Here is a 21767-nt window from a genome sequence, read left to right as displayed (position 1 = left end):
TGTTTGCATGGATGTGATGAACAATAAAATTATTAGAATAATTTAAATGCCCATTTCTTCATCAGCCTAAGTGCTTTTGTGATTATGATGCATACGTGTGAAGGAAGGCACAGTGGCCCCCAAATGAAAAGGCTTCTTTTAAGCATACACTAACTCAACACTACTCTACATCTGAGCATAAATGAAGATAAAACACTGTACATTATGATTCAATTAAAAACCTGCAAGATACGTTACCTGCCGCCTCGAGCACTGAAAGGCACTACATGGATTCCCAGAGGCCCTCCATCGTTGGGGACTTGTACGAGCTTTACCATATCACTGTGAGACAATGATGAATGAGGGAGCATGAACATGTACTGTCACAAACCAAATCAAACCAAACACAAAACTGCAACGGCACAGACACACAGTAAACAACAAAAGAGGACAAAACGAAAATTCCAAGGGGCACACACACGTATACATTCACATTCTGGAGAGAAGCATGGTGATGAAAGCACATTCAACACTACATACCTGCACGCTAGTCTGATGGCATGGGAGGGGAGCAATCATCAGAAATAACTACATTAAAAATCACCCAGGACATTGCTCTTCTGTATAGTCCAAGTCCACATTTTGTAATCAGATCTCTAGACTTGCACTGAAAGTTTCCCATCCTAATATCTAATCAAGGATTACGAAGACTAATGGGCTAAAGAGGTTTCCATTGCACAGCACTTTATAATTTACAAAGCGCTCCTGCACAGGTCACCTCATTGATCCTTCCAATAGTCCAGTAAGGGCACAGCTCTGCCGCTGCAGGTAGCCGTCCACATAGGATGCCACCACCCTTACTCCTAATATCCTACCTGCTGTAAGCTCAGTCCACGTGCAGGTGACACAACCCCACTGGACACCCATGAAAAATCAAACAATTACCTTAAGAGCGTTTGTGATTGAACTCTAAAGTCTTTACACTATTTATATGAAGTTACACGACTTCATTTGTAGATTTCTACTACGTAAGTACAGTACTTCAATATTAATATCATAAGCCCAAATTTACTGCAAATTGGTGTAATCAGGAGAATGTAAATTTTCTAAACCATTTCAGTGAGATTTCACTTTCTTTGTAGATATTTCTGTGGGTATGAGCATGGCACAGAAATCTAAACAGTACTGATCCAATGATCAATATTTGGAAATACTATTTCAACTAGATATTAGGTATCTAGTTTAAGGAAACCTGGACAAACATCAGTAACTACCAATGGACTTGATCAGGATCCCAGGACAGTTCTTATGCACTGGAAAATGCCAATACTTCAACTGTATGCCTTAAATAAAAACCTGAGGTAATCCTATGTACTGTAAGTGCCCTGGTTATGTAATACAAAGACTCAAGAAAATTAAAGATAGGAATATCAAACAAATCAAAATTGAAAATATGTATACAGATTTAATCATATACACTACTTAGGACATTAGTTAATATTCTAATTAGCTAAATTAAAATTTTGTCATATTGCAAAATATTTACTAAAGTAATACTATTTACATGGATATTTAATTTTTTGATGTTTTCATAGAATGTCCTAAAATCCTATTTCAGATATCATTAATAGCATTTGAACATCTATTTAATGTCTGTTTGTCAACTAAGGATAGTATGGTATTTTTAATACATTTATTTATTTCATAGTCTTTCTCAAAAGAACTACAACAGTACAAGTATTTCTTAAATGTAATTATTTAGAGAGCACTGGGTGCTGAATATACAAACATAATCTGATTCGGGAGCCTGTTCAATTTCACTGAGAAAATTCTTATAACCCTTTCTTGGAAAACCAAGAAAAGACAAAATTAAGAGTCTAATTATTAATATCTCCACTCCAACTTTTACCCAAAGTCAAAGAAAAAATTTAGAATGACTGCTCTAAGGTAACTCAGACGAAGTCTTAAAAACATCTTCCATTCAAACCTGACGTTATTTAAGATAATTGCAAAGTTGTGACAATATATGAAAGCTTTTCTTTGACCTTTTATACTTAAAACATGTTCAAGGTCCCTAACCTCTTACAAGGTCCCCATCAAATATCTTGAGAGATACTATTTCTTCAAATCAATACAAAACATATACTAAAATGACTAATGCTTACCTGATCCAACTAGTTTTTCAAGTAAAGTATGTCTACAATATCTTTTTTAACTTGGCAAAGTTGAAGAACAAACAAAACGCTGACATACAAAAGCAACCTGAACACAGTTGACAGCACCATGAACGTGCCAAAAGTCTTCAATCAAACACTGCTTTAGACTATCATTTAATAGTACTTGCCAAGGCATGAGACTCAGAGCAGGTACGTGTGAATTTCCATGCTATCGTTCTTACATTATACCATTAACTCAGTAGATGAAAGATGCTCCTTGGAAAACAAACCAGTGCAAAGCATGTTTTAAATAAGCACAGACATTCCGCATGCCATACGCTTTCGGAATATTCGCTGCCATCAGTGAAGCTACACGGATGTTACAAACTTAGCTGAGACTGTCAGTAACTTACTCCAGAGAGAAGTTGGGGATGTTCTCCACACCAGTGTCGGCGTGGCCCACGGGTTCCACACGACTGCTGTCTTCCTCTGCGACATCCTCATCCTAAACAAAGAGAAGCACACCCTGGGTCAGGTTTACTCTTAGAAAGTGCATGAAAAGAAACTGGATAAAACTGGAATCTAACAGGCACTATGATCACATTAACTACGTCTCTCGTCTAGTGAGGATGACCTTTAACGATAACATGGGTTTGAACATGTGAAAAGTTGCATTTTAAAGCCGTAAGTCTCCCGAGTTAGTATATCTCAGGGGGTGAACAAGATGCCTCTGCAATAAGGAAAAAAACATTAGGACTTATACCTATGTTAACTTCTTATCATTTTTACTTCACCTTTTGGTATATTTAATATGTAAAAATCAAACCCAAGATGGCGGAGCAGAAGGACACACGCTCATCTTCTCCTGTGAGAATACCAAAATTGTAACTAGCTACTGAACAACTACCGACAGGAGAATGTCGGAACCCACCGAGAAAAGATACCCCACAAGCAAGGGCAAAGGAGAAGCTGCAATAAGATGGTAAGAGGGACCCAATCACATTTAAACTCAACCTCATACCTGCCAGAGACAGCTGGAGGGCACAAACAGAGCCTGTGTGCACCAAGACCAAGGGAAGGAGCAGTGAGTCCCACAAGAGACTGCGGAGACCTGCCTTTGAGTGTTGGAGGGTCTCCTGCAGAGGCCTGAGTCAGCAGTGGCCTGCTGCAGAGACAGAGGCTCTAACAACAGCAGTCCTGGGAGTCGCAGCGTGTGGCATTAAGTCCTCTTGAAGGAGGTGATCATTAGCTACACAATAGAGCCGCCAGGCGGGTGAGTCACAAACTGGAGAACAGCTATACCAAAGAAGTTCTCATACTGCTGGGAAAGTTTGAAACCTCACAACAGACTTCTCTGACACCTGTATATGACTACTGGAAAAACCGCACCTTTGACTATATGGACCTTTGTCGGCAAAGTGATGTCCCTGCTTTTTAATACACTGTCTAGGTTTGTCATAGCTTTTTTTCCCAAGGAGCAAGCGTCTTTTAATTTTATGGCTGCAGTCATTGTCCCCAGTGATTTTTGGAGCCCAAGAAAATAAAGTCTATCACTGTTTCCATTTTTCCCTCATCTATTTGTCATGAAGTGATGGGACCAGATCCCATGATCTTTGTTTTTTGAATGTTGAGTTTTAAGCCAGCTTTTCCTCTCTCCTCTTTCACCTTCATCAAGAGGCTCTTTAATTCCTCTTCACTTTCTGCCATTCACGTGGTATCATGTGCAAATCTGTTGCTGCTGCTGCTGCTGCTGCTAAGTCGCTTCAGTCGTGTCCAACTCTGTGTGACCCCATAGACAGCAGCCTACTAGGCTTCCCCGTCCCTGGGATTCTCCAGGCAAGAGCACTGGAGTGGGTTGCCATTTCCTTCTCCAATGCATGAAAGTGAAAAGTGAAAGTGAAGTCACTCAGTCGTGCCCGACTCTTAGTGACCCCATGGACTGCAGCCTACCAGGCTCCTCCGTCCAGGGGATTTTCCAGGCAAGAGTACTGAAGTGGGGTGCCATTGCCTTCTCTGTCTACATATCTGAGGTTATTGATATTATATACCGGGTGTCCCTGATGGCTCAGTGGGTAAGGAATCTGCTTGCAATGCAGGAGACACAGATTCGATCTCTGGGTCAGGAAGATCCTCTGGAGGAGGAAATGGCAATCCATTCCAGTATTCTTGCCTGAAAAATTCCATGGACAGAGAAGCCTGGCAGGCTACAGTCCAAAGGGTTGCCAAAGAGTTGGACATGACTGAGCGACTAAGCATACATGCATGCATGCATACTACTGCTCTGAATATACTACAATGTTATAATATACAAATAAATGTACATTACACTGGGGACAGATATTTAACATTTTAGTAATCCAAACAGTTGAGACCATTATAAATCTTAAAGATTAGCAAAATCTTCAGTCCAATTGTCAGTTCCCTAGTTCCTATTAACATAGGTTGTCAAAATGAACATGAAGTTAGTACAACCCTAGACTTAAACACTTCATCCTGTGAAATGTCACATAAGGTTATCCTAAGCCCACTGACTGATCATTTAGAGGTAAAGGCAGTAAAATCTTAGCCATGAAGAAGGACTTCTGTTTACTTCTGTTACAAACGACCAGGTGCACGAAAAGGAACAAAGAGTAAGCTAATCAACTCCCAGCGTTGCACTCTTCCTTTCAGAAAGGCAGAGTATTTTAGTTTGTAAAAAAAAAAAAAAATTATATTCCAACATATATTGTAGAAATTGAGTAAATATGCCAGTGCTTCAAAAAGTACATGTGGAATAAATGTGATGGTTCATAAAAGTAAATGAAATGTCACCCAAGAATACACCTCTCTTTGTCATCTTGTCCACTGTCTTTTCACTAAGCACTTCACTAACAGTGATGCTGGCTTTGCAGGATCATCTGAATAAGGATAAACATGTCTGATGACATCAATGGTTTTATTATCCAAATTAGAATACTTAGAAAAGACTCAGAATCTCCAAACACAGTGGCTCACGTGGGCTTTACTTTGGCTCTTATACCCAGCAGGTAGTATGCAAGTATTTGCTAATGAAAACAAAATCATCCTCAGGAATCTCTGGGGTAACATGCTTCCAAATACAACTCAATAAAATTTATTTAATTTACATCTTGGAAGTTTACGTGTATAATTTACATACCCATAATTTGTTAGGTTTATCTTTTTCTACTATATATACTTGATAACAGTGAGCTTATATATGAACTTATTAAACCACCTAATGAGAGTCTACCATTACAGAAAAATTGTATATTTTTAACTCATAGTATAAATGTAAAAGCCATTAACAGAGACATCAATCAACAAAATGATAAGCAATGGCTCTAAGTTCAAGATAGAGCATCAAATTTATTTCAAGTCACTAAGGCAATATGAAGGCAAGGTAGCTGGTAATGCCCAATTGACATTTCCTCTGAGAATCCAGCAAAATAAGCTGGATGTGCCGAGTTCTTCTATGAATTTACATAGACCCCATGCATCCTCAATGGCGGAGCACTGCGTGAAGCCAAGCTACTTGAAGACTGATGGTCCTGTGCTTTGAGGGGCCCTGCTACGTCCTTCTTAGTCATTTATCTCTTTTAAGCACCATTGCATAATACATTTTAAAGGTGAACCAGCATCTTGAACCTGCCTAAGAGTCACACTTACAATGTAAACAACAAACTCCCAAAATTAAGCTTTTCCATTGGGGGTTGGGATAGACAGAAGAGAAACACAGCAGTATCTAAATCAGGTGGAAAACATACAAATAGTTTATGGGTTAAAGACATTTAGTTTCAGGATTCATTAATAATTTAAGCCCTGCTAAAACACCACCACAATATACAACTGGCAGAAACACCTATGCGGCACTGGGAGACAGCCACATAAATGAAATGCCCCAAACTACAGTGATGAAATAGCAACTGATAACTGACACATTCACTGTTCCCACAGTGGCCATTATCAGGGCCCCAAGAGTATGGAGAATATTATTTCATGTCACTGCATATGGTGTTCAGTTATTTTGCAAAATTCACTACCCTGAGGCTGGGCTGCAATTGCTGTGGGAACTACAGTTTCTGAATGTGTACCCATCAACTCCTATACTGCTGTATTTTGTTGTTTTGTACTTTTAAGAGGGGCTGAACACAGTCACTTTTAACAGGAGTTATACACTGAATTCCACTGTAACCATAGTAAATGAAGCTCAGTTATGAACTATGTCAAATCAAGATGGAAGGCCTAGAGTATTAATTTAAACTACACAGTGTGAAGAAAAATGTTCAGGCGAGTCAATGTACTTTTTGTCCTATCCCGTCTATTTTACAGTAGAGAATAGGGATTGAGAGCTCAGTTTCAAAAATTAAACAGACCTGGATGTGAAAAGTGAGTGTGCCATCTGCCAATTTTACATCCTTAAACAAGTTATATATCCCTTCTGTATTTCTATTGCTTTTTCTGTAAACTAGGAACAACAAAACCATCTAATTCTTCTTAAGATTACTGAGAGGAATAAGTAAGATAACCCACGTCACAAATCATAACATAGTACCTGACACATGGTAATGGACAATAAATGTTAGCTGTTATTGAAAAGAGAAACAATGAATACATGACATATAAAACATACCTCAGTAATTCTTTTAGGGTAATGTTACACAACTATAAGATATTTTAAGAGTATATATTCACCCTTTCATACTTTATGCCTTGCAGTAAAATTTAATATTAAACATATTACCCACTCAATTAAATACAGAATGTATCATATGCATTTTAGAAAGTTGCATAAAACCCATAATTTCTTGCACTTTGCTGTATACAAAGTACTTTCATCATAAAAGGGTTTCAGAATGAGAAAACATATCAAAAAGTATAAACGACTAAATGCTGCATTGTTGTAGTTGTTCATCCACTAAGTCGTGTTCGACTCTTTGTCACCCCGTGGACCATTAGCAAGCCAGGCTCCTCTGTCCTCTACTATCTCCTGGAGTTTGCTCAAATTTTTGCCCATTGAGTCAGTGATGCTCTCTAACCATCTCATCCTCTGCTACCCCATTCTCCTGTTGCCTTCAATCTTTCCCAGCATCGGGGTCTTTTCTAATGACTTGGCTCTTCACATCAGGTGGCCAAAGTATTAGAGCTTCAGCTTCAACAACAGTCCTTCCAATGAATATTCTACAATCCAATAAATGGCAGGAAAAAGAAAACCCCATGGGTTGCTAGTTGAGGAAATTTTCAGAGGAAACAGATTTGAAGACCTGTGATGGGGCTATGACTTCATCCTGCTTGAAAGCTCTAAGTTAGCCTGCCACATAGCTTCATGCGTGTCACAGAGGACACCTTGGTTCACAGACAAAGGACAGTTCATTACAGCAGTGGCATTAGCCAGACTATCATCCATTTGTGTACTGACTCCTAAGCTAAAATTCTCAAAGGTGATATGAAGAAGGCCAGGGGACACTGGTCTACTCAGGAGAAACTGAGCCCAGGGAACTGGAGCCCTTTACACAAACAGTCTGCATGCCTGCTCACTGCTTTGGAGGGAGACACCATGTCTGTCTTCCAAGGTTGTTTGCTGTACACATATCGTTGAAAGCAGAGTGCAGCACAAAGGTCTTCATTCTCAAGATGTACAGAAATACAAAAGAACCATGGAAAATTATCTCCCAATAACAGAATTTAATCTGAGCATTGCCAAGTGGTAGCATCTGTAGGCCCCTGGGGGAGGGCATGGCAACCCACTCCAGTATTCTTGCCTGGAGAATTCTATGGACAGAGGAGCCTGGCGGGCTACGGTCCATGGGGTTGCAAAGAGTCGGACACGACTGAAGCGACTGAGCACACACACACACACAGCATTTGTATGATCACTAGCAAAGTATACTGGGAACATGCTCTATGATAAGAACGTCTTTTGAATAGTAAACATTAAATTCGACTACATGAAAGAGTTAAACCCTCTATATCAAGGGAAAAACATATTTTTCAACATAGAACAATATACTCAACCAAACAAAAACAAAAATCAAGTGTGAAAAGTAAAACAAACAAACAAACAATTAGACAAGTAAAGTCTTTACTTCCCCTGGTCCCCTTCCTATAAAATTATTTTTGGATGCCTTCCAGTAAAACCCAGAAAACTCAATGAGACAATGGACAGAACCCAAGGTAAACCCAGAATATGGTGACAGTCCAGAGAAGATTAGAGCAGCAGGACACAGAGGTCTGGGAAGTCCATCTCCATGAGAAAAATCATAATAATAATTACTCTGATATTTTTTAATATTTGGGAGATATTTCCAGAGACCTGATAGAGAATGACGGGGCAGGACACAGATTAAAGATATAGACAGAGAAAACAAACCAAATTGTCAAAATGCCAGAGCAATTAGCTCCAAGAACAGCGAAGGGAAATGTGTAGGAAAGGAAACGTAATCAGAGAACCCACTCGGCTAAGCCGCGAGCAGCCCTCACACCGCCATATAACGTGACACTGGGTATTGATTCCACTTGGGGTTTTCATGTAACAAGACTTAGAGGAGGGGAGCTGGGAAGGTAAAAGTGGCATTAAAGGGAAACCCCATCTTCCATAATGACAAATCAAAAGATGTCAATAGCTAGTAACCACAAAGCAACAACATAAATACTTCATTCAGAAACATGGAAGTAAATACCAGAACCAACCAACATCTGCATAGATTGGGCGTTGCTGCCTCTAGTGAGAGGGGCTGGGGGAACACAGAGTGCTAGTTTTTTCATTAAATGCCTTCCAGTACGCTGTATTTAATTTTCATTTAAATCTGGCACCAGGTTTACTTCAAACAATAAAAGATAGGAAACCCAAGGTGCCAGGAAGGCAGTATCATGCTCGTGTCCCTGGCAGGTGCCTTCCTGGAAGATGCCCACGACCTTCTCCTGTGGGTCCCCCAGATGACTGTTCAGTTGCACAGGAAGACACTTACAGGGGCTGGATGCAAAGTGCTACCCTGGCTCAGGAGACTTCTGCCTCAGAGAAGCCAGTATGTCCCATGACATCACCAAAGGGACAGCTGCTTGTCAGATACTTACAGTTTTTCCAGTCCACATACAATTTACCAATCAGAATAATTTAATTACCATACAAAGACTGTTCACAGAAACCTTTATCAGGTTTCCAGGAACAGGGAACAAAACCAAACCAAAACCCTCATCAAAGTTTATACTCTCGTGCAGAGGGGGAAATAATTTTTGTTAACCCTTTATCTGTAATATAATACTGATCTAAGCAATGTTTTTAAGATCGAAGAGTCAAGTAGTAAGAGGAGAGGGAAAAAAATGAAATTAGGCTAAATCCTTAATTATCTTTTTAATTTCAAAAATTATCTAGTTGTATTTTTTCCTTCTTGGGCACTAAATATTTTCTCTATATTCACAGATTTTTGTTAATGATATCATTAACAAAAGTGGATACTATTGCAAAATAGTACAGAATTGGTAGTTAGAACACTTAAAATCTGAATCCTGCTTCCATCATTCATACAAGAGGATAAACTTTGTAATCGGTTTGTTTACAAAACAAGGAAAATTGTCTGTTTTATGGAACACAATAAAAATTTACCCAGAAAGCAATCACCTGCATCTCTGCATTCATACTCTTGAGTTCTGAGGATATAAATATTTTGAATAGCTATTACTTTAAAGAAAAGCCTACAATTTCAAGAAATAATTTACTTACTGTCTAAATGTTTTTTAAAAACTTAAGTTATACTTGCTTACTTAAATTTCCATCATACCAATCTGATTTTTATGTTTAGGAAGCAAGAAAGGAAAAGAAAGTTCTGATGATATCCTGCTCAACAAATTTATAATATTCTTCCTCAAATGTTGTTATTATTATTTTTCATGTAAAATAATTTAACCAGTTCAATTACACTGCTACACAAATGCTCAACTAAATGATCTTTTTCACCTTTTTGGAGTTTTGGAATTCCAAAAGTTTCCAAATTTAATGAGAGATACATTAACTCTTAGTGAACCATAGTAGCTTCCAGAGAAAGTATTTACTTAAATGTTGACAGTATGAATTAAACCACTTTGGGGGATCACATTTGGTGGAAAATAAATTCTGAGGGGAATCTGTTTCCAAGTCCCCTGAGTATCACAAATTGGATTCCAGAAGGCTTTTGTGTTAAGGTTGCCACTATTTGATTAATTAGCCTAATCCCCAGGGAAAAATAATTTTCCATCATATGTGGAAAACAATTGAAAACATTTGGTGGGGGAGGGGATTTCACTGTTGAAAATGATAAACCTATAAGCAAACTTCCAAAGAAATAAAATCAGGAAATGTGTAATATAATTTTATTTGAAGATCATTGTATTCTACTAGAGTAAAAGCACTATTAAAAAAAGAATTAGAAAAGACAGTACTAGATACTAAGCAAGACTTTTAAAAATAAAACTGTCTTCTTATATTATAGAGGGAAAATAATAGCTCTTATACCTTTAAAGACAGTACAGTTCACCTTAATATAAACTTGCTCCACAGAACTCCAGAGTTCAATGTCAAATAACTTTGGATTAAATGAAGAATAATTCAGTACCTGTGATGTTGAATATTATACGTGAGTTGCCCACCCTCAACAGGATGCCTAACACCCTCATCTCAAATTAATACTGATCAAATGGAATGGCAAACACAGTCCTGAACACAGTCCATGAAATTTCCATTTCCCACAGAAATGAAACATTTCCTGTCTTGAAACATACACAACATGACTCCACACAACCCAAGGCAAGAGAAGAGTCTTTTAGAAGAAGAACAGATGGTGCTGATTTATGAAGCTATCTAACCACAGAGAACAACAAATAGTATGTATCTTTGCACCTGTTACATGCACAGTGGAATCCTGAAATTAAGTTTCAAAATCTAAGCTTGCTTCTTATAGATTATTAGAGTTTCTGGGGGTGGAGGAATCCTATCGGGCATACTTAGTCTGACATCCAGTCATATGCAGGAATCTTCCTCCACGATTCCTGTGCTCCAAGACACACACAGGAAGCCTTACTAAGTATCACTGGGTTCAGTAACTAACTCCAGCATCCCACCTGCCTGACTCCTAACATATTTATCCCAAGACTTGACCATTATCACCACTTCAACAATATGGAAGTCATTTCTTTTGCAGGAAGTAGCTCTCACTGCTCAGATTCCCTACCACACACCAAGGGCTAAGTGTATCCAATAGGTGACTTTAACCGGCGTAATCAATCTGGTTCAAGTGTGGCTTCCTTATCAGACTAATACCCACTGGATTCTTTTGAACATTCCCCAAAAAAATACTCTAATTTACGGATTGTAGAAACGTACTGATTTTCTGATCTGACCAATTTTGCTGTTCTAACTAACATTTAATCCTTACAGAGGTGACATTTTAAAATGCTTTATCTTCAGGGTGAAATAAGTGTAATATATGAGTAAGTAAATATCTAGATTTATATTTAAAAAACAATTTATAACTATTTTCTTTCAAAAAATCAATTTCTCCTTGGCTTAAAAATGATTTCAAAATTAATCATCAATTTGTTAAAGTAGAAACTTGTTGTTGTTCAGTTGCTCAGTCGTGTCAGACTCTTTGCGACCCCATGGACTGTAGCACACCAGGCTTTCCTGTCCTTCAATAACTCCTCGAGTTTGCTCCAACTCATGTCCATTGAGTTGATGATGCCATCCAACCATCTCTTCTCCTCCTGCCATCAATCTTTCCAGCATCAGGGCTTTTCCATTCATCATCAATCTTTCCATTCACTAAAAGGCTCTTCAGTTTAAATAAACTTTTACTTAAATCAGTAAGAAAGAAAAAGTCTAAACAAATATTTCTTGCTACAATAAGGACAAATCACTTCTTCGAAAGGCAAGGCACTTATGAATTTTAAATTTTATAAATTTTAATTAACAAAAAGTGATAATTGCTAGTATATACGGAGGACTTCTGATGTGCCAATTACTAAAGAACACACTTCTCTAGTCCTCAATACAATCTCAATTTAATCAACAATACAACCCTTAAATATATTTCAGTAAACAAAACAGATGGGATCTTTTTTGTGAATTAAGTTTCTGCTAGTCTTTTTTCAATGATAACTGAGCTAACCATGTGGTAAGTTCACAAATCTTTGAGCACAGCGTAACTTGGATAACAGAGCTGTGTTGCTGACATGCAAAGTATTCTTTAATAAAGTTTACTGAATGCTCTACTTGAAATTTTAACTAGACATGCAATGGATCCATCCAATACATTAATCCAAATTAAAGAAATACAACATTCTCCATCTCATGAGCTTACTGGAATAGATTCATGGCTATCCCTACATGCAAAACATCCTACCTATTAAAGCAAAATTTTTAGGAAAAAGAGAAAGAACTAGTTTTATGAAACATCTATAACACACAACAAACTGCCTATACAATCTCTCATTTAATCCTCACAACAAGGCAGGAATTCTTATTATGAAGAAATTAGGCCTAGAAAAGATTGCAGATTTCTCTGCAGCAGCAGCCCTGTGATTTTGAGAATGGTCTTATGGCCTGTTGTTCTTTGGTTTCGCTCTTTATGACCCAGAGAAGAGGAACCAAACACAATTCAGTACTGGATGTGACCCTCGCCAACTAGTAAGTCAGGGCCAGGGACTGTGAGAAAATATGATAATAATCATGTTGTAACAAATATTAAACTCCGAACATATAATAAATGTACTTTCATATAGAGTGAGAATTACTGTTAAAATATTTTTGTCTATGAATTTTCATTTTAGGCTGTTGTTCAGTAGCTCAGTTATGCCCGACTCCCTCTGACCCCATCAACTACAGCATGCCAGGCTTCCCTGTTCTTCACTATCTCCTGGAGTTTGTTCAAACTCATGTCCATTGAGTCAATGATGCCATCCAACCATCTCATCATTTTAGGAGAAACATGTAAATAATGGTCTCCTAGGTGGTGCAGCATTAAAGAATCTACCTGCTGATTAAGGAGACCTAGGTTTAATCCCTGGGTCGGGAAGATCCCCTGGAGAAGGAAATGGCAACCCACTCCAATATTCTTGCCTGGAAAATTCCATGGACAGATGAGCCTGGTGGGCTTATATAGTCCATGGGGTCACAAAAAGTCAGACCCGACTGAGCAAACAGCACACACACATACATACAAACAATGAACATCAGGAAATCTTACCAGTTATCACATCTGGATGGCAGTGATTTTTACTGTGTCTTTATAACATTAAGTACTTTTACAATGAGCATAAATCTTTTAGGAATAAAGGGTATTTTTATTTTTTAAAAATGTTACAAAACCTTCATAAATTGCTTTTATTATGTGATATCGCTACTTTATAACTCCTTTGAAAAGTGACTCTACAAAAAATTAAGGATCTAGAACGAAAATTAGAACATTATAGGTAAGTAATAAGATGGAACTGGGCATTGATGCTGAATGTATATCGTACTGAATCAGTTCCAGCAGAGAGTTGTTGTTTTTTTCTTAATCATTTTGGTGTAGAATCTGAATGGTAGAAAAGTTTAAAAAAGGAAGATTGGTAAGATGCCATACAAATAAATTAGAAGAAATTTCAATTAAAAAAAATTGAAAAAAGAGTACAGAGTGAAGAAGAGTCCCTACAAGGCAAGTTCATCACTGAGCTTTGTGGTCCATAAAAACCTCACGTTGCTTCCAACGGGGACTAACATATGTTTATTTAACCCTTTTTCCTTGATGATAAATATATATTTCACAATTATTAATTTTGAAGGGCTTATTAAAAAATGTTTGTAGTCCTCAAAGTTCTACACCTCATTATTTTAAATTGTTAAGAAACAAGTAAAGAACAACACATGGGTCCCATAACAAAATCCACTCGTGTAAACATCTATTAGAGCTTGTACTTTATTACTTTCCAATGAAGTCTTTTAATTCACATAAGAAACACAGTCATTAACTTACTTGAAATGGCTTAGAGAAAGTAGCTTTCCAAAACCAAAAATTCCTCAATTTCCTAGTTAAAGTCAGTGACGCAAAAGCTAGTTGGTAGCTTTCCTGGGGATCAAGAGATTGTATTCTCAAACAAAACAAAACCTATTATGTGTTTAAAACAAGGCACATGGCCATGATGACTAGTCTGAATGCTCAATTTTAGATCATGGATCAAAAGTTTATAATAAATGCAGAGGTTAACATTGATAAAGCTAATTAGCGGTGCATTGTTGCATTGCCCTAATGCTGAAATGTGACGCAAATACCAAACAAAAATTAAGATGTTAAACAAATACGTTAATTTAAACTAATAAACATGTTACAGTTGTTTTAGAACCTTAGTGAAAGTAAAAGTCACTCAGTCGTGTCCAATTTTTTGCAACCCCATGGACTATACAGTCCATGGAATTCTCTAGGCCAGAATACTAGGGTGGGGAGCCTTCCCTTCTCCAGGGGATCTTCTTGACCCAGGAATCAAACTAGGGTCTCCTGCATTGCAGGCGGATTCTTTACCAGCTGAGCTACCAGCTGAGCACATTGGCCTTGTGGTTAAAAACAGAATCTCCATGCAAAATGGTTTTGACAAATGATGTCACTTCTCTGATTTAGTTGATTCATTTTATAAACTGACAAGAATAATATAATACTATATACTGATAATCTGGTGGCTCAGACAGTAAAGCATCTCTCTACAATGCGGGAGACCCGGGTTCGAGCCCTGGGTTGGGAAGATCCCCTGGAGAAGGAAATGGCAATCCACTCCAGTACTATTGCCTGGAAAATCCCATGGACAGAGGAGCCTGGTAAGCTACAGTCTATGGGGTCGCAATGGAGAAAGCATTGGCAACCCACTCTAGCGTTCTTGCCTGGAGAATCTCAAGGATGGAGGAGCCTGGTAGGCTGCCGTCTACGGGGTCGCACAGAGATGGACACGACTGAAGCGATTTAGCAGCAGCAGCATGGGGTTGCAAAGAGTAGGACATGACTTCACTTTCACTTTTAATCTATGAGGATAAGTTAACATAAAATGCTTGGAATACTGCCTTCTACATAAATAAAATAGGACTAAAACTTCATGTATAGCATGTGACTTCATATATAGAATAGACTCTCTGTTCTAAGGTTTAAACTTCAGAAATATTTCAACCAAAAACAGTCTGGAGAAAAGGACTATTTAGGAAGAGTACCTGCTCAGAATATCCCTTTCAACACACTTATCACTAAAATTTCTGGAATCAGAGAAATGAATTAAATGCTGGGAAATCATTTCATTAGGATTAATAACCACATCATTTGCTTTTGATTACACAATTTGATCCAATTATGTCAGTTCTTTTGGTTTCCTCAGGTTGTTCCCTTGAGATATAATTAAAACCAGAATTTGTGATTTGCACATGGCCTAAAAAACTTGAGCTCATTTTGTATCAAAGACTGTCTTATCAATATTTACTAGAAAGAGAGGTCTTCAGAGCAAGAGGCTCATTTTATACAATTTTCAGTATAAAATGATTGCAGCAGTGATAGCACAAATTAAAATATTAACAGAAAATGTAACAGATACCTGGTGACTTTCAGTTACAAAAATAAAAGTCTTGAAATACTTAAGATTTTAGGTCATTCACGGGGATAGAAACTGTTTGACTCTTGAAATATTTACTCCTGAATGTTGAGATAAAAAGATCAAGTTGTCTGCTGCTTGGTCATGTACGGATGTGAGAGTTGGACTGTGAAGAAAGCTGAGAGCCAAAGAATTGATGCTTTTGAACTGTGGTGTTGGAGAAGACTCTTGAGAGTCCCTTGGACTGCAAGGAGATCCAACCAGTCCATCTTAAAGGAGACCAGTCCTGAGTGTTCATTGAAAGGACTGATGCTGAGGCTGAAACTCCAATACTTTGGCCACCTCATGTGAAAAGTTGACTCATTGGAAAAGACTCTGATGCTGGGAGGGATTGGGGGCAGGGGGAGAAGGGGACGACAGAGGATGAGATGGCTGGATGGCATCACCGACTCGATGCACGTGAGTTTGGGTGAACTCCTGGAGTTGGTGATGGACAGGGGGGCCTGGTGTGCTGTGATTCACAGGGTCACAAAGAGTCAGACACAACTGAGTGACTGAACTGAACTGAACTGTGATTCAGTAGAAAACAGACTTCGTAACTGATAACAAACTGAAATAAAATTTAAGGTATTAGACAATCCATGTATTTTTAAAAAGCTCAGCAGCTATCTTCAGCATCACAACCCAGAGCAAGGACTTATTTCACCCTTGTGAACAACCTGCAGTATCTTCAGATGGAGACAATACAAGGGAAACCTTCAGAAACCTTTCACACTTTCCCTGTAGAGTCAGCCCAGATTAGCTTTAAATCTAGAATACCAAATACTATTTCCTATTCAAAACCCTGAATGTCATTCCACAATTTCTAAAATAAGTCTCACAGTCCTTTCATCCTGATTCTTGCCTCTCTGTGAGCCCTAGTGGCCAGATCCCTTCTTCCTGAAGTGCCTTTCCTCTCTCCCTTGGGCATTAAATGTGAAACCCAGCCTCCTTAGGGCACACTGGCCTTTGTCTCTATTCTCCATCATTTTGAAAATCATCTCCACATGAGAATTCTTGGTCAAAATAGAACTGCAGGTGGTTTTTGTGCCTGCACATATTCTTGAGGATAGCAATCAGATACTAATAAAATTCCAACTTCTTAAAAGAATCATTAAAAAGACACTATTACTAGTGAAGCTATGAAAGTTATATAGTTGAGTCAAACATGCTTGAGGAAGTCAGAGACCTGCAATCACAGAACTTACTTCTAACAGTCTAAAGAGATACCATCAAGGTACAAATGTATGTTAAAAATAGCAACACATATACTGTCCTGCACACGTCTAAGGAGCAGGTGTCTTCTCAAGGCACTTAATCCATGACACCCCAAAGAATACTTGCATCCTGCCTGGCTTTTCTGATAGGACTGCAAGTTTGAAAGGGTTAGTTTCACATCATATCCTCATGTGCTTCCCTGATAGCTCAGTTGGTAAAGAATCCACCAACAATGCAGGAGACCCCAGTTCATTCCTGGGTCAGAAAGATCCACCAGAGAAGGGGTAGGCTATGCACTCCAGTATCCTTGGGCTTCCCTTGTGGCTCAGCTGGTGAAGAATCCACCCTCAATACAGGAGACCTGGGTTGCGAAGATCCCCTGGAGGAGGGAAAGGCTACCCACTCCAGTATTGTGGCCTGGAGAATTCCATGGACTGTATAGGCCACGGGGTTGCAAAGAATCGGATGTGACTGAGCGACTTTCACTCTCCTCAGGTCAGATCCTGAGAAGACTCACAGCAAGGTCACTGAGAAAGCACAAGGAGATGGACCTGAACCATCCTAAGCACAGCTCTTTGGGGGGCTCCAGCGGAGAAGGTGCGGGCAGACACTGAAACACAGAAGCTCATTTGGGCTAAATAGAAGTCTGATCACTCAGGTTAGAGAAAAATTCAATACAATGACGGGCTCTCAAAGCAGAGACCTGGAGGGATAACCAAAAAATTAGAAAATGCCGTGAAGGTGTGACATAACTAGGAGTGTGCTAGACTTGGCTCTCCAAAAAAAAAAGAAAAGAAAAAAATTGTTAAACAGGAAAAAGACCTTATTTGTAATGTCTGCCAATACAAATACTCCCCCCATGGCAGACTGCAAACCACCAATATCACGTCACTGAACAGTGTGGAAGACATATGACCTTTGGGTAGGAGCCATCTATGATTACCCAGGTGGGACTGGGATGAGTGAAAAAAAAAGAGCTCTTAGCAGATTAATAACAGATATTAATAATATAAAAATACCAGTATCATTTTTGACAGTTAATCATACGTGGCCAGAATACTGCTTAGTTTTATATCCTAACAGGGCTATTCATCTATCAGATGTTTATCATTTGAACCAACTAACGGATGAATTATAGACCTCCTATGACGGAGTTAGGTCCCAACAAACCCACAGGAAGTTAAAAATATTGTTAAGTCCAAAATGCATCTAATACTCCTAACCTACTGACTATCACAGCTTCAGTTCTGTTCAGTTCAGTCACTCAGTTGTGTCCAACACTTTGCACGCCAGGCCTCCCTGTCCATCATCAACTCCCGGAGTCCACCCAAACCCATGTCCATCGAGTCGGTGATGCCATTGAACCATCTCATCCTCTGTTGTACCCTTCTCCTTCTGCCCTCAATCTTTCCCAGCATCAGGGTCTTTTCAAATTAGTCAGCTCTTCACATCAGGTGGCCAAAGTATTGGAGTTTCAGCTTCAACATCAGCCAAGCCTGATTTACATGTGCTCCAAACACATTAGCAGAGAGTTAGGCAAAATTATCTAACACAAAGCCTATTTTATAATAAAGTGTTGGCTATCTCATGTAATTTATTGAACACTGTATTGAAAGGGAAGAACAGATGTTTGTTGGTGCACTGATTGTTTACCCTCCTGATCACACACTGACTGGGAGTTGTGAATCACTGCCACCACCCAGCATCACAAGAGAGAATGCGACGGTACGTGACTAGATCCAAATTCAAAATTCGAAATAAGTTTCTGATGAATGCAAACTGAACATTCTTAAGTAGGGAACCATGTGGACGATAAGCCAATGAATTTCTAACAACTACCACCACCACTCTGACAGCAAAGTGTAATTCTTATCTGAAATGGTAATTTAATGTCCTAAAAATCAGTTAGAGATTAGACACCGAAGTACATCTGGTACCTCTGTGGCACCTAAGTGAGCCTAGAGAAAGGTATCGCCTTGGAGGGTCTGACTTGGGGTGTAAAACACGTTATAATTCCCCCCAATTCTTCCCTTCAGCAAAGCAACTAAAAGGTCGTGGCCTTGAGCATAACATTGATTTCAGTTCAGTTCAGTTGCTCAGTCGTGTCCGACTCTTTGTGACCCCATGAATCGCAGCACGCCAGGCCTCCCTTTCCATCACCAACTCCGGGAGTTCACCAAAACTCATGTCCATCGAGTCGGTGATGCCATCCAGCCATCTCATCCTCTGTTGTCCCCTTCTCCTCCTTCCACCAATCCTTCCCAGCATCAGCTTTCAGTGCTTAATAATTATACCTCTTAAGTGCACACATTTTGAACAAAACACTTATGTTTTCTTATAGATATTTTTATTTTATTTTATAGATATTTTAGAGAAACATTGAAAAGAACTTTATATATAGAGTACTTCCTTCAGAGGATAAAGATGGGTAGGAAGAGAGAAAACACTTTATTGAGAGTTGTGATAATATTAAACATCTCTACAAATGTGCCAGACCCTATACATATGTTGTTTCTGTTCTACAAACAGAGAATTGCAGCTCAGAGTAATTAAGTAACCCGTCCTTTGTTATACAGCCGTCAGTCCACATGGTAATCTACCAGACTCAAAGGCAAGCTCCTACAGAGCAGGGCAGGTGACCTGTACAGGGCCCAAACACACGTTCCCAGTGCCACAAGGTGAACTGCAAAGAGACCCTACAGGCAGGGAAGGAAGGAACACCCACAATCACCCCTACTGAGCCAGGTCAGAGGACCTCAGGGGCATCTTTACAAACTCACACCATCCAACTCAGCTCCTGACTCCAGGGTCCTACTTGTGAGGCCAGGCCTGGACCACTCTGGATTGATAAAGTGACAACCTACGGACTTCCCTGGTCCAGTGGTTAAGACTTCCCTTCCAGTTCAGGGAGTGTGGGTCTGATCCCTTATTGAGGAGCTAAGATCCCACATGCCTTGCAGCCAAAAACACAAAACATTTTTAAAAAGAAAGAAAGAAAACAGCATATTGTAACAAATCCAATAAAGTCCTCAAAAAAAAAAAAAAAAGTAAAAAACTAAGTGCACCATGAAAATGAAAACACGGCCTGACCCAGTCTGCCAACATCCACATCCTCATCCATTGTTGAGGACGGTGAGGACAGGGAACTTATAAACAGAGGAGGCTGCAGATGAAATGGAACCTGAGTTCTGTGGCCCAATATTTCTTAAATCAAGGTCTTAAGCTAAGGCTGAAATACTTTTTACTTCCTGAGCCACAGTGACCACATTCAGATAGGAATGAGTTAACTGTTGTTTTAAAGAAAATGCAAAAAATTTGGATTACAGGCAACTTGATTTCCCCCCAGATTTGGGAGGGTGGGGGCGTGGGCGTGGCGGGGTGGGGGGATGTCCAACCTACAGAAAATTGAATAAATACACTCAACAGACTCTTCACCTAAATTCACTAATTGCAAACATTTGTTATCTATCTCATATATGTTTTATTTTCAAAACCAGAAGGTGACTTGAGGATAATAAATTGTTTTTGAAAATAGAAAATGGAGTGCAATTGGCTAGGTTTAGTTTTAATTTGGAGAAAATTTTCTAAGAAAATGGCAAGAGTATACATCATAATGGTTTTCAAGTACCAAATGCATGTACTTCTGTTCGCCTTTGCTGATATTTTAAACTATCTCCCTCAAAAAAAAAAAAAATGAAAGTAGAAGAGAGAAAAGTTAACCTTAAGTTACAAAAAATTAGACATTTAGTCAAAGATTTCACAGGTGCTTTCCCATACATTACAACTAAAAATACCCTTGTTTTAAAAGATTATAATGTGATTTTATAAAAGTTTTCATAGAGGGAAATGACCAATGACCAAACTAGAAGGATAAGGTTTGGCTTCAGAGAATGTGGTTGGAAAGTAGTTAGGCAAGTCTAAAATAAAATTTTAAAGAATAAATCCAATTTCTGTTTACTAAAAGTATATTTATAAAGGCTGTTCTTAAGCCTATAAAATAAATTCATTTCATAATTGTATACTTTCAAAGATTTAAATGTACTAATTCCCAAAAAACCACAATTCTACATGCTAGATGGTGGGTGATAATTTTTGATATTTAAAACGTAAATTTTTAGCAGTTTATAATGAAACTCTTCAAGACAGTAAAGTAATCATGGTTGGTGATTATCTATTCTTTATTTTGGACACTGTCCACATTCCTGATGGAAATAGGAAGTGACTGTTATTCCATCAGACTTAATCTAGTGTTTCATAAAATGAGAGCAAATAAATTCATGGTCCATTTAAATATCCATGATTACAGTTCTTCAGAAAATTAATCTGATTAGAAATCTTTAATTTACTAGTGTTTACTGTACAAAAAAGAACTATACAAAAAGATCTTCACAACCCAGATAATCACGATGGTGTGATCACTCACCTAGAGCCAGACATTGTGGAATGTGAAGTCAAGTGGGCCTTAGGAATCATTACTACAAAGAAAGCTAGTGGAGGTGATGGAATTCCAGCTGAGCTATTTCAAATCCTGAAAGATGATGCTATGAAAGTGCTGCACTCAATATGCCAGTAAATGTGGAAAACTCACCAGTGGCCACAGGACTGGAAAAGGTCAGTTTTCACTCAATTTTCACTACAATCCCTAAGAAAGGCAATGCCAAAGAATGCTCAAACTACTGAAAAATTGCATTCATCTCACTCACTAGCAAAGTAATGCTCAAAATTCTCCAACCCAGGTTTCAGCAATACGTGAACTGTGAACTTCCAGATATTCAAGCTGGTTTTAGAAAAGGCAGAGGAACCAGA

At 38.6% G+C, this 21767-nt stretch overlaps 1 protein-coding gene across 19 annotated transcripts in view; it reads right to left on the bottom strand.

The window, feature by feature from the left end:
- Positions 1-21767, bottom strand: part of PARD3 (par-3 family cell polarity regulator) — a 597553-nt gene that overhangs the window by 273915 nt on the left and 301871 nt on the right. For 18 of the 19 annotated variants that reach the window (XM_059892900.1, XM_010811174.3, XM_010811183.4 and 15 more), the window contains 2 exons: positions 2549-2640; positions 238-321 (listed from right to left, as the gene is read on the bottom strand). In XM_059892900.1, coding sequence (XP_059748883.1) covers positions 238-321; positions 2549-2640 — 176 coding nt within the window. The remainder of the gene's footprint in view (positions 1-237; positions 322-2548; positions 2641-21767) is intronic. The other variant, XM_025000922.2, reaches the window with a different exon arrangement.

Source organism: Bos taurus, chromosome 13 (assembly GCF_002263795.3).
Source record: "Bos taurus isolate L1 Dominette 01449 registration number 42190680 breed Hereford chromosome 13, ARS-UCD2.0, whole genome shotgun sequence".
Classification (NCBI taxonomy): domain Eukaryota; kingdom Metazoa; phylum Chordata; class Mammalia; order Artiodactyla; family Bovidae; genus Bos; species Bos taurus.
This window is presented reverse-complemented; position numbering and strand designations above follow the sequence as displayed.